We start from the raw sequence: 14,378 nt of genomic DNA, 5'->3' as shown, positions 1-14,378 counted from the left end.
TGTGTGCCCAAGATTGTATTTTAGTTTTTAAATCTCAGAAAGGGAAGTTTGCAGAACAGTTGTATTTTTACTCTGGTTAACTGAATCCAACAGCAAGCTTCCATTATTGTAACTGCACCAGAGGTCAAATCTTAATGGACTGTTAATAATGGCTTATTAGTCAGGACAACAGCGTATAAAACTTGTAATATTTCAGAGTTAAATTGTTTTTAATACAAAAAATTAAAATGTGAGGAAAAACTAAACACATATCGAGTCACAATAAGATGACCCGTGGCTTGCAAAATTATCTGTGGTGGATTTATTTTTCATATTCATAGAATTGTCCCAACTTGTATTATATCTTAACTCATAATGCAAGTCATGCAAACCAAGACAATCCTATACCAAAATATTCTCATATTCTGTTAGAACTCAGAAGTTCTACTGTAGTCGCATCAATTTAACAAATAAAAAGAGAAGGGGAGAGAAAACCATAAATATCTTCTCTTTGAATCAAAAAAGTTTGCAAGAGTAAGTATATGGAAGCCAAAAGAAAACAGACACAGACCCAACCACAATGTTTGGCTTCAGATCTTAAATGTCCCTCACTTTGGGGCTCTTAGGATTCAAGAATTTGGTCCAATACACTTCTGAAAGGAGAAAGTTGTATTTTTCTAAAGCTGTAAGAGAAGAGTTTACCTCTTCCCCACCCAATATTACCACGTATGAAAGGACAAGAGTTCTTGATCCTGGTCCTACCTGCATTAGTTTCTCTAGTTGGTAAAATTTGCAGTGAAGATCTTCAAAGTTATTTTTGTAGAGGTCTCGCAAGCCATAGTCATACATGATCTTCACCAGCACACAAAAGGCCTGCTCCTCTGGCATCTGCAAGGAGAAATACACAAAGAGTCTTTGAATGACAATGCAGAGATTTGAAATATCATAGCTGTAAAATTTTAAAATTCCCTTTGCCCAAGGGATTGTAAGAGAGTCTGAAAAAAAATATAAATGTTTCAATTTTTTAAAATTCAAAATTACCTTTAATTTTGAAATTTTCTGAAATTTTATTTTTTAAAACATTAAAAAGCTTGAAATAAAAACCAAATGTTTTATTTTAGGTCAAAATAAATGTTTTGTTTGATCTGAAACTCATACTTTTCCTCTTTTCAATTCATCACAATTTTTGAAAAAGTTTGGTTTTGAGTCAACCTGAAACAAATTTTAAAAAAATATTTGAACTGCCAGCAAAGCAGAAAAAAAGAACAGGTGTACTTGTGACACCTTAGTTTTTGCTGATCCCGACTAACATGGCTGCTACTCTGAAACCTGTCAGAAAAAAAGAGTTATTCACACAGTTCTATTAGCTACCAAAAAATCTTAGGGGAATAATTTATTCTCCTTGAGGAAAACATTAGTTAGGCCTTGTATATACTGATTTGAAACAGTGTTAGGATCTTTCTTCAGAACCTTATTCAAACACAGTGTAAATAGTATTATAGTCTCAATTCAATGCTTGGGGCTGTAAATGCACAACTGCCATTAGCATTGCCACTACAAAGGTAAATGAGAATATTTAGCTTAGCTGGTACATAATTCTCATCTAGAAAACCACGGTAAAAAACAAATTGTCACCAAAATAGTCTTTGTCAAACTGGACATTAGACAAACACTTCTCAAAAATTCTAGGCTATATCAGGCCCTCATGGGAAAAAATGCAGAAAGGGAAAATTACAGCCAACTTCCAGGTGCATTAAGCAGTCCCGGGTCAGGTTTTCCATGACTGAGGATGCAACAATGAGCTTGGCCCTCCAAACATGTGATCATTCTGAGACCTCTTCCAGCAGCATGACTCCCTCAGAAGCCCTGCTACACCATGTCCATACCTCCTCATCCAAATGATACTGAACGCTTTAATCCCTGCTGGGGCTCTACTCAAGACCCACTTAGGGGCTGCACTAAATCAGTCAACCTCACTTTTGGAGTTGTGCTGCCTGGCTGCATGCCCTAATGAGAGGGGAGGTTGTGGGAAGTCTTGTGTCATCATAGCCTCCCTTGACAGTATCCCTGACTTCAGGGGATACCGTAACAGGGTATGTGTGAGCGGAAGCTATTGCAGACACAAATCAGGACTTTAATCACAAGAATGTCTTACTTCTGCAAATACCACATAAGTGCCAATGAACAGAAACTACTTCTGAATATCTGAGTTACAACTCTTGACCTTTTACTATTTCTGCTTGCACGCAGAATCTCTCTCTAGACAAATGTCAGCAGTGGATAAAAGCTGAATAGTTTTCTTCAAAGAGAATTTCAGTCCCTTTTTATTGACTTCTAAGATTTCACTTTTTAGTGCCCAGACTAAGATCACGCCTTGCCCCTAGGCCAAAACTGGTGTTGAGTCCTTTCTTTTTCACCAGTTTACATGAAAGTAGCTGTTGAACCTCAAGAACTGCCAGCCCAGCTGCCAAGTGTCTGTGCAGACTAAGATCAGACATAATAAGCTGTTATGAGATCTTAGATCTCTTGCCACAATTTTATCTGACAAGATGAACCCCTATGGAGGACAGATAAAGGCTGGAGACCAAGTTAAAAAGAGAAATTAATAGCTTTATCCTGCATGAAGAGTTTGGGGACTTGGGTCTGTTCTTTCTAAAACATAAATGTAAACTTCTTTTACTTGTTCATATACTAACAAGGAAATTATGTTCACACACATGTGCATGTTCACCCAGACACATGCATGCACACACACATTCATCCCCATCCAACACATATGGTGTGTTGGCACTGCAAAAAACAAAAAAAACCAAAAAAAAGTGTGTTCTTAACTCTGGTTAAAATAGCACGGAAAACATAGTAACTCAGGTTTTAACTTGGGTTAGCAAGTGAAGTTTAAACCTCTAAGGGAACCTGGGGTTGAACTCAAGCTGCAAACCCAGGTTAAATGCCAAATTGCTGTGTATTCACTGGTATTTTAACCCAAGTTAAGAATAGACCTTCTTTTGCGATGAAGACATACCTACAAGGAGTAGGGAGGGATTGGGAGTTTGTTGTGAGGCCAAGTCTTTTACAGGGAGAGGCCATGGAGACTTCACTCTGAGGGGATAGGGATTTCCCCAGTATTACCAATCCCAAGAGTCCAAAATCATGAATCAATCCCCCAAATTTATGTTGTTATTATTAAGCCAATGAAATTTTAAAAAATAAATGTTGGTTTCTTTTAATTTGCTTTGTTTTTTTGAGCTCATTTTCCAACCATGATTGCTAAAAACTTACCAATTTGTTAATAATGAGAACTAAGATTCTAACATAGTCACATGAATGGAAGAGCTGGGCTTCAAGAAGCACACAAAATAATGCAAGTTCTGTGGTAAAATCACGACAGCTGGAGACAAATGGTTCCCTGTGATTGGGAAATCTCTGCTCATATTTTGGTGGGGATTTCTCCAGAAGAACTATGAAGACCCAAGATGGAGGTTCAGGCTACCAATCCACCCCTAGACGACAACTGCAGAGGGAGGAAAAAGCACCCCCTATCCCAGAAGAATACAAAAGGCCTGGGGACAATGGGACCATGTAGAGATTAACAAGGCTTAGAGAGGTTCAGAACAGACTCAGTAAGCATTCAGGACAATGGACTGGCTGGGAATGGACAATCTGGGGGAGCTAGGGGCTTGAAGGATGCGATCATCTACCTCTCCCCCACCGGAGCTCCTAAGCTACATCAGAGAGAATTTGCTTCCTCCCCTTCTCTGATCATTTCAGTTTCATTTCTTATTAGGAATGTATGTATTATATAGGCGTATTAAAATGGGTGTAATTGCCATTTGGTGGTCCCTAGAAATACCTTTCAAATTTAATCACAAACTCTAAAAACACTCAAAGGCAATTCTACATAGTAATGCCAATGTAACATCACACATTTGGAGATAAGGGGAGCCAAATGAAAATTCATCATATTTGGAATTGGCAGCTTATTCATTTTTTGAACACTTGTGTCTCTACAAATAGCTTATCTTATCTGAACCAAACTTTAAAAAAAAAAAAAAAAAGTCTACTGTTGGGTAAGAAATGCTATGTAAAATATCTGATGGAATGTTTGATTTTGGAATATATGGGAGTGAGGTGGGGGGGAGGGTGATAATGTCGTTCTAGTTTCAATTGTGTCTATAAAAAGACTATCCTCTCTCCACAATGCTCTTATTGGGTATCAGCTGCTTAGATCTTCAAGACGTCATAGTTGCCTTTTAAGAAGATAATACTTATGCCTGAAACAGTCTGAATTTTTCTTTTAGACATCTTACTTAGTAACTTATTTCCTCTTGGGCTGTCCGTGTGAGGGATAAATCTTTAGGGGTCTTCTAAAGAACCGTACTCTAAATGGAAATAAATTCTGAGAGTGATTAATGTGATGTTACCAACAAAAGCCTGGCACTGAAAACAAGCAATAGCCTGCATAACTGTTTTTTTAAAATGCTCTTCACAATATCCCATTTCTTAACTCCATAGATGTATCAATAAATTTGTTTAGCAGCTTGTAAATATCTAATATTTTTCAACTGTTCTAGTATCTTGGAAATTAAAGATGACAATACAAATTAACAATCAAGCATGTCTTTCAATGAATGGGTCAAATCCTTTATTTAGTTTTTGCTCATGTGGAGATTTAAAAGTGACTTGGAAGCACAAGACCTCTTGAAAGTCAATGGCACTTATGCTCCATTTGGGTGAGAATCCCACCCTCGGACAAGTTCACACTAACTTCAATAAGAGTTTGCCTGGTAAGGACTAGGTTAAAAATGAAATGAAAATCCATTAAAAACTTCAGGATTTGGCAAACAAAGTATTCAAAAAAGTATTCTTTACCATCAAATAAAAACTGACCACTACAAAATATATAATAGCTTCGATTATAACAAAACTTAATTATTCCTGACCTAATGGTTTCTTAAGAACATAAGAATGGCTATAGTGGGTCAGACCAATGGTCCACCTATCTAGCTCAGTATCTTGTCTTCTGACAGTGGCTGGTGCCAGAATCTTCAGAGGGAAATGAACAGAACAGGGCAATTATCCTGTGTTCAATCCCCTGTCATCCAGTCCCAGCTTCTGTTTGTTTTAAACCTGCTGCCTATTAATTTCATTGGATGACCCCAGTTTGTATTGTGTGAAGGGATAAATAACATTTCCTTATTCACTTTCACCACATCATTCATGATTTTATACACCTCTATCATAGCCCCTCTGTTAATTGTCTCTCTCCTAAATTGAACAGTCCCAATCTTTTTAATCTGTCCTCATATGGAAGCTGTTCCATACCCCTAATCATTTTTGTTGCCCTTCTCTGCACCTTTTCCAATTCTAATATATCTTTTTTGAGATGGGATGACCTGAACTGCACAAAGTATTCAAGTGTGGAGGTACCATGGATTTATATAGTGGTATTATATCATCTTCTGTTTTATTGTCTATCCATTTCCTAATAGTTTCTAACATCATGTTAGCTTTATTAACTGCCGCTGCACATTGAGCAGATGTTTTCAGAGAACTAGCCAAGATCATTCTTGACTGGTAACAGCTAATGTAGACCCCCATCATTTTGTATGTATAGTTGGGATTATGTTTGGCAATGAACATTATTGTTCATTTATTAACATTGAATTTCATCTACTATTTTGTTGCCTAGACACCCAGCTTAGTGGGATCCTGTGACGTACCCATGTACCCTTTGTAACTCTTCACTGTCAGCTTTGGACTTAATGATCTTGAGTAATTTAGTATTGTCTGCAAACTTTGCCACCTCACTTTTCACCCCTCTTTCAAGATCATTTATGAATAGGGCCCTACCAAATTCACTGCCATGAAAAAAGCATAACGGACTGTGAAATCTGGTCTCTCTCCATGAAATCTGGTCTTTTGTGTGCTTTTATTCTATACTATACAGATTTCACAGGTGAGACCAGCATTCCTCAAATTGGGGTCCTGACCCAAAAGGGAGTTGCGGGGGGGGTCTCAAGGTTATTTTAGGGAAGTTGCAGTATTGCCACCCTTACTTCTGCGCTGCCTTCAGAGCTGGGCAGCTGGAGAGCATTGGCTGGGCGCCCAGCTCTGAGGGCAGCACCCCACCAGCAGCTGTGCAGAAGTAAGGATGGCAATACCATACCATGCCACCCTTACTTCTGCGCTGCTGCCTTCAGAGCTGGGTGACCAGAGTGTGACGGCTGCAGACCAAGGACCCAGCTCTGAAGGCAGCAGCGCAGAAGTAAAGGTGACAATACTATACCATGCCATCCTTACTTCTGCGCTGCTGCTGGCAGCGGCTCTGCCTTCAGAGCTGGGCTCCCAGCCAACAGCTGCCACTCTCCGCCTGCCCAGCTCTGACAGCTGCACTGCTGCCAGCAACAGCGCAGAAGTAAGGGTAACAGTACTGCAAACCCCCCTACAATAATCTTGTGACCATCCCACCCCCCGCCCCACACAACTCCTTTTTGGATCAGGACCCCTAGAGTTCCAACACCGTGAAATTTCAGATTTAAATATCTGAAATCATGAAATTTACGATTTTTAAAATCCTATGACTGTGAAATTAACCAAAATGAATCGTGAATTTGGTAGGGTCCTAGTTATGAATATGTTGAACAGCACTGGTCCCAGTATAGATCCCTAGGGGACCCCGCTATTTACTGCTTTCCATTGTGAAAAATGACCATTTATTCCTAGCCATTGTTTCCTATTTTTAACCAGTTAACGAGCCATGAGAGGGCCTTCCCTCTTATCCCATGACTGCTTACTTTGCTTCATATCCTTTAGGGAGGGATCTTCTGAAAGGCTTTCTGAAAGTCCAGGTATACTATATCCACTGGGTCACCCTTGTCCACGTGCTTGTTGACACCACCAAAGAATTCTAATTGATTAGCAAGGCATGATTTCCCTTTACAAAAGCTGTGTTGACTCTTCCCCAACATATTGTGTTCATCTATGTGTCCGAAAAAAATTGTTCTTTACTATAGTTTCAACCAATTTGCCTGGTACTGAAGTTAGGCTGACTGGTCTGTAATTGCTGGGATAGCCTCTGGAGACTTTTTTAAAAATTTGGAGTTACATTACCTATTCCACAGTCATCTGGTACAGAGGCTGATTTAAGTAATAGGTTACCTACTACAGTTAGCTCTGCAATTTTATATTTGAGTAGTTCATATTCTTATTTGTAGATGAACCACATATTTGTAGAGATATAAGCACATGTACTTTCTCTTGGCATCAGGCAAAAAGGATTCCACAGGGAAGGAAAAAATGGACACAAAAACTAGCAGTGGTGAATATTTGACCAAGTGAGTATTTTCACCAAGTTACAGTACTAAATTTTTAAAATTGCTTCAGCTTCATCATGTCAGAGCTTTCACTTTGTAATTTACTCACATGCAGCAGCAACACCGCAGCAAGGAAGGACTGTCCCTGACAATAGCCAATGTCTTCATCATAAACAGAGTATGCCTAGAAAAAAAATAAAGGCAAGTTTAATTTCTTTACTGAATATTTAAAATCCAAGTATCTCTTGTCGCAAAATGCAGTATAACTAATGCAGTATTCAGATCATGTGATATTCTGGAGCTAGAGGCACTGAAGTGCATGGAATTGTAACCACTTTGGTGTAGGCTTAATGTGCATTAAATAAAACATTTATAGATCGCTGCTTGTTCTTTACTGACACTGTATATTTTCAAATGTGCTGAAAATGTTGGGCCTTATTCTCCTCCCATTTAAACCAGTGTGAATCAGCAGTAATTTCACTGAAAGCAATAGAGTTACATCAGTGTAAAACTGATAAGAGAGGAAAATTAGAACAGTTACCTTTAAAAAAGCCGAACAAACTGTTACATGATAAAATTCTGGGCCCTGAGAGTGTTAAGAAGAAAACCACCAAAGGTAATTTGAAATGGAAATTTTCTCTATAAGACAGCTGTCCCTGCCTTATTAGCATACTGAAAAGGAATAATAATACTCAACTGCAGATAACAAGGTTGTAATTCCATGGAGGATTTCAGATGACATCATAGGAATGAGGCTTAAGACAATGTTTTCCAAAGATTTGAAAGCTTCCCTTCAGGAAATGAAACCAACTGCACCCCCTTCAAGCCATCCTGGCATTGTTAAAAGTCTATCAACATTTTAGAATTTTAATTAAAAGGCTTTAAAATACAATTTGATTTATGTCCTTATATTTTTATTTTGTAGATCTTAATAATGATACCTACTCTCCTTTCCTACATGCTTTCAAAAGCAGTGAAACAGTTACCGTAGACACGAAAAGAAAATATCGACATCTGAACTGGAACTCACTGAAATGAAAGGTTCTCTTCAGACCTCAGAGCTTTTGAAGTTCTCTGAAAGCTCAGGCAGACATCACATCAGTTGCATTTTAGCTCATGTTTTGAAAAGTTTCTTCACAACCATAACAGCTAGAGACTACTTAAACAAAAAAAAAAAAAGCTGAAACTGGAGGAAAAGCTGCTTCACCTAATTCTCCACTGGTGTAAGATTCCTGAGAGATCGTATGCCAATCATGAGGTTAGCATTGCACCTGTGTAGCTCTAACTTGTGCTGCAGCTGGGCATTTCTGAATCAGGGAGTTGCAAACAGCTCCCTGCCTAGCCCTCGCACTCTCTGTGAAGAATCAAGCTTTTCAGCCATAAACTCTACAGATACGTTATGAGCAACTGGGTAGCATGAGTAACCTAGTTATATAATTCACATGGAAGTTTCATGTTGCCTGTATTCCTGAGGGTACAATTAATGACACGCAGCGATAGTTTTATTATTGCACTATTCATCCAGGTCATCCAAATATCTGACTAATGTCCCAGATGTTGCTTTGATTATGTTGTTGCATCGCCAAAACAAGTAAAACATGTATTGTAATTTTAAAACAAATCCACACCCACACGACATTCTCATTAAACCATCAATGTAAGTGATGCTTTGCCTTCTGTACACAAATGATCTGCTATAGAGATAAAGTACAGGATAAACACAAGACTAATCAAAAAGAAATTTTCAACATCTGTCTCTGATGCTCTGCTAACATTTTGCACTTTGCTTCAGCTGAAAGTGTTTTTTTAGGAAGTTTTTTCTTCTTTGGGAGATATTACATTTTGAACACCCAGAAACATGATAGTACCTCACAAAATAAAACAGACATAGTCCTGACCCAAATAATAAATTTAATTTTAATATGACACAAATAGCAAGAGCCATAGACATAGGCTATGTCTCCACTACCATAAGTGCGAATCACAAAACTGTCTCCACACCCTCACAAACAGCTGATCTTGTAAGATAATGGTTTGAATTGGGACCCTACATTAGTGTTTTGTTTCTAAGTCTCAGATGAGACAAGGTTGCAAATTCTACTTAGCTGGGGATAAACTGGATAGTGTGGGAATAGGATAGTGTAGGCAATATTCACATGCAGCTTTTTGAAAGGTGTGGTAACACATGAAAGGTAGAATTATACATTATAGTCATATCTTGGACCAGATTTTTTTTGGACAACCTTGCCTTTGTATCAAAAAGGATATTCACAGCATTGGGAGAATTACCAATATAACCCACAATGTTTTCACAGAAACCAAATTCTGTATTTTCTGTTCTTCTGGAGCCCCTCTAAACTAAAAAGTAAAAAAGATTCTGTGGGTGAAGTTGCCATCATCAAGTGCAGTCAGTAGCAATGAACCCTTTTCTTAGTCCCGGGGAGGCAGGGCCGGCTCCAGGGTTTTGGCCGCCCCAAGCAGCCACACAAAAAAAAAAAAAAAAAAAAAAAAAAAAAGCCGCGATCGCGATCTGCGGCGGCAATTCGGCGGAAGGTCCTTCGCTCCTAACGGGAGTGAGGGACCATCCGCCAAATTGCCGCCGAATAGCTGGACCTGCCGCCCCTGTCCGGAGTGGTCACCCCAAGCACCAGCTTGCCAAGCTGGTGCCTGGAGCCGGCTCTGCGGGGAGGAAAGCCATTTCCACTTTTGTTTCAAGTTCTTTTGGCAGATTTTTATTGCAAGAAGACCCATCTAAAACTTTCATGTAGTGCATCTTCATTGGGATCTTGTTGCAGTGCTTACAGTGGATGATGGCAGAGGAGCTAAAGAGCATTAAGATACATATCAGATTCTTTTACTGCTGGTCCATATTTCAATCATTAAATGCATGGCTCTCCCACAGCCCCTAGTACTTGCCCAATAAAAGCACAAAATGCTGAAATATTTTGGGAATTTCAACAAAAGTGAACTTGCATCTCAAAGAAAATATCCTGAAACTGTTCTTTGCTACTGCTGAAAATTAAATAAATTTGATAGTGACCATCTCATATAGTTCAGTGAGAGTAATAGATTTGTCATGAGTTCTAACAAAGCATTTGTCCTGCAAAATATTTGCTGAATTAACTGCTTCCATTTTGGCACTGAGGCTGGCAACAACTGTAGCACAATCTGAGGCAGACTCTGGTGTTAACGACATACACAGCAGCAAATAAGGGGGCTGTGTTGGTAACAATGGGGCAGCTAATGTAGTTTTTCTCGTTTCAGAAATGTCATCACTGTTGCCCACAATGTCATGTGTCACAATCACTAGCACGTTTCTCACTGTCATAGCTCCAGGCAAGATGACAGGTTCTTAAAATATCAATGTGGTCTGAAAAACAACTATGCTTGCTCTTACTCATCTGAAGCAACCAGCTACAAAGAAAGAAAATAATTGCTTTTAAATATCATGGATAAATACCCCAAATCAGGGGTTTCCAGTTTCATTTATACATTGTAGCATATGAAATCAAAACCATCTGGGTCTATCACACAATATCTCAGTGGATGGGTTACTTACCTCTCTCCTCAAAAGCTGAGAGAAATTTGTCCTAGCTGACAGTTAACTTCTCTGGCCAACAGCCCTAACACAATTATCAATGATTTCTGCCAAGAAAGTCTAAAACGGATATAAATGGGAGCTGCAAAGCATGCAGTGTCTCTAAACTATCCCCCTTTTTGCCCTTGATTGGCAGAAACTAAGGAAGAAGTAGCTCTGTAAAGTAACAATTTTAGAAAGTTTTTATGAACAGTGTTCATTAAATGTCTCTCTTAAAAGGAGCCCACATGTGTCCTGTACAGGGAGTCTCATGCACTCATATTTCCTACTGCATTCCAGCTACCCTTGCTGGAAACTAGCTGTGGCCCATAGACAGTATCTTTGTATCTATATAGCTTACTAATCTTTTGGTTGTATTAAACACGGAGTAACCAGAACAGAGACCACAACAGCCCAGATCCATTCTTTTTATCATCTGCTCAAATGCAAAGAGATTAACATCCTCAATTAGATAAGGAAACAGATTTACATAAACAGCTTAATACTAAAACTGAAACCTGATTACTAATTTCGACAAATTTAGCTGCTGAGGTTACAAGGTAGGAGAACTCCATAGTGCTTAATAACTGGCAGGAGCTGTCATTCTTGTAAATGGATGCTAGTTTGGGTAAGTGTTTAATTAAAATTGGTCTCCTGGTCTACTAACCCAAGCACTGGATCAATATAAAATGTTTTTTAATTAAGAGTTAAAATGGAATGGATTCTGGACATGTCCTAACCAGTGCCAGGATTTGTTAAAAAAAAAAAAAAAAAAAAAAAAAGTGTGTTAATTAAGAAAAAGCAATAAGGGAATATGTTTTTTTCATCTGAATTCCCACATGTCTACCAGTCTGTGGGTACTTAATCCCTTATTTATTTAGTACTTCCTAAAGTTGTTTCATATCTGCCTTTTAAAGAGCAGTGCCGTTCAGTAGCAAATACCCAAAGAAATAGCCAGTCATTTATTTTCAGCATTATAACAACATCCACTATTTTTTTCACACTTTGAAGAACAGTAACACAAAACTAATAAAGGATAGACATTACACAGGATTCTATCTGTGGTGGGCAATAATTACATAATAGTTAATTGATTTAAAAATAGCAACAGCTAACTAGTTCAAAGAGATTTTAAAACAAGTATGTTCTATGTCAATTAATTATTGTTAAAATATTCTGGTACAGAAAACAGGAAGTATTCGTGAGGTAAATGTTCCCTTTTCATCATCAGATTTTCATTTCATGGTACAGAACTTGTAGATAGAAACATAGAAACTGTGATAATAGATCAGACTAATGTTTCCTCTATTTCAGTATCCTACCAGATGCTTCAAAGGAAGGTGCAAAAAACCACAAAATGGATAATTATGGAGTAACATGCCCATCGGGGGAGTTTCTGCCTAACCTCAGGAAGTTAGAGGTTGGCTTACACTCTGAAGCATAAGGATATACATCCCTTGTAATTTTTAAAATCTTTTCTTATGTAACTGTGTATATGTTCTTATTGTTCACATAAATGTCTAACCCCTTTTAAATTCTTGATGCACTCTTGGAACTCACTGCCACAAGATATCAAAACCACAAGTAAATAGTACAGAAAAGATGAAAAACTTCAGTACTGGCTAGTAATCAATTAAAGAAATGTCAGGCAGTCATATTTAGGCAGGATTTGGATAATTTACCTAGCACCTGCTAGTCTGAGCACTAAGCCTTCTCGCCAAGGTAAAAAAGACTCGTGCTGCCAGGTCCCAAAGACAAAATCATGAGGGCTAGAGATTTTTTTTTTAAATGAAACATTTGATTCTGAAGAAATTAATAGCATTCGCCCAGGAAAGTTTCATACTCATCCCAGGTGAGTGGATTTTTCAAGCTTCATGTTTAGGATATTTCAAAATACAAGGTTTTATTTTGTTTTTTGTTCTTGTTCTTTTGTTTCAGTTGTTTTTTGTTCAGTAACTTGTAAAACTTTACATTGCAGAGCATCGCTACAAACTTTACTTCATCAATTTACCCTCAACAATAAGGGTGCTACCTACAGGGACTATCACAATATTATGCAACTAACAAGACCATCCACAGGAATTTTTCAAGGCAACACCCTTTTAGGAGCACCTAGGTTGCTTTCCAGACCTCTTAAGACAAAATCATGCTTCCAGTGAAGTCAATGGGACTTTTATCATTTATTTGAATAGGGACAGGATTTGTCCTTTAATGACCTGAGACAATTTAGCAAACCTTTATGCTGGTATTCTTCTCTGACTGCTACTCAGAAATCTTTGCTTACTGTCATAAGTGAAGAGTGAGATTCCTACACCTTCCCCTCCTCCCACAATGATATAGGATTTTTTTAAATTAAAAGAACAGACTTCTGAACAGACAGGCTGTAAGCCTCTCCTGGGCAATCTTGTTCAACTCATTAATAACAATCAGAAACTGAGCCACCTCTACACGATCAATAGCTTCTTTATAACAGCTATCAGTCTTCTAGAACTTGTAAGGGATTTTCAAGTTATCACAACATCTATAGCACCTTGTGGGATCAACACAGCCTCCTAAAATAGCACTACTGATATGGAGTAGTCTGCTGATCCAAATAGAAGAATGCAGAAGTCTACGGTCAACAGAAATGCTCTTTAAAAAAACTGTTATAGAAAATTGATTGAGATCCGAACCTTAACAGAATTAAGTAGATTTAAAAATTAGAAATATATACATTTCAAAGGTGAACAGAAAGACTTCTGGCTTGAACTTAAACCCTCAGATTTCTCTGATTCTGCTGCTACTGTGGATGATGTCACTAACATGAAAGCAGGCTAAGGAATGCATCTCAAAGCTCCAAAGTGAGATGAACTTTGATCATTTTGCCTTCCCAATCAAGAAAATTGATTCAGACATGATAGCTCAGCTCTCCCAAGGTTCCATTGTACTCAGAACCCATAAAACTTCCACATACTACCTAGGAAATGTGAAATTACAATCATATTGCCAATTTGCCTTTAACACAGTGAGTCAGTCACACTAAACTACAATAGATGACATTCAAATATCCTTCTATACCTTCCGCTTCGGGAAGATCTGCATTTTTTCCAGAGCTCGCATTTACCCCTCATCTTCACACCAGTGTAAGCACACAACAGAGCTACCCTCTTTCTGGCAAAAGTCATGGATGGAGCTTCCTTAGAATCGGGTAACAGCATCTTTCTCTCATCTGCAAGGGTCACTGGTGAACAACACAGCAAGCTTCCCCTCCCATGAGTAAGTATCAAGCATACTGGATGCAAAGGACATCAAGAGACTGGGAGTCAAAGGCAGGTTTTCAGGACTACTGCAATCCCAGCTTGCTTTTTATTATCTATTTTTGTGTCAGTACCATATTTCTAAGGATGGTCTGAGGGATATGCCAACAATTTGTGATGAAGGAATTAAACCTTTATATTACCAAAGTTATACTCTAATAGAACTGGCTTTAGATTATATTATACTTGTATTAACAGAATTACACTGCACTT

At 38.2% G+C, this 14,378-nt stretch overlaps 1 protein-coding gene across 3 annotated transcripts in view; it reads right to left on the bottom strand.

Annotated features, from left to right (window-relative positions):
* Positions 1–14,378, bottom strand: part of RABGAP1L (RAB GTPase activating protein 1 like) — a 553,255-nt gene that overhangs the window by 156,053 nt on the left and 382,824 nt on the right. For all 3 annotated transcript variants that reach the window (XM_054037867.1, XM_054037869.1, XM_054037868.1), the window contains exons 15-16: positions 7,402–7,476; positions 742–867 (exon numbers count right to left, since the gene is read on the bottom strand). In XM_054037867.1, the coding sequence (XP_053893842.1) occupies positions 742–867; positions 7,402–7,476 (201 nt within the window). The remainder of the gene's footprint in view (positions 1–741; positions 868–7,401; positions 7,477–14,378) is intronic.

The sequence above is a fragment of the Malaclemys terrapin genome, chromosome 8 (assembly GCF_027887155.1).
Source record: "Malaclemys terrapin pileata isolate rMalTer1 chromosome 8, rMalTer1.hap1, whole genome shotgun sequence".
Classification (NCBI taxonomy): domain Eukaryota; kingdom Metazoa; phylum Chordata; order Testudines; family Emydidae; genus Malaclemys; species Malaclemys terrapin.
The sequence above is the reverse complement of the archived record's forward strand: the minus strand, read 5'-3'. Positions and strand labels throughout refer to the sequence as shown.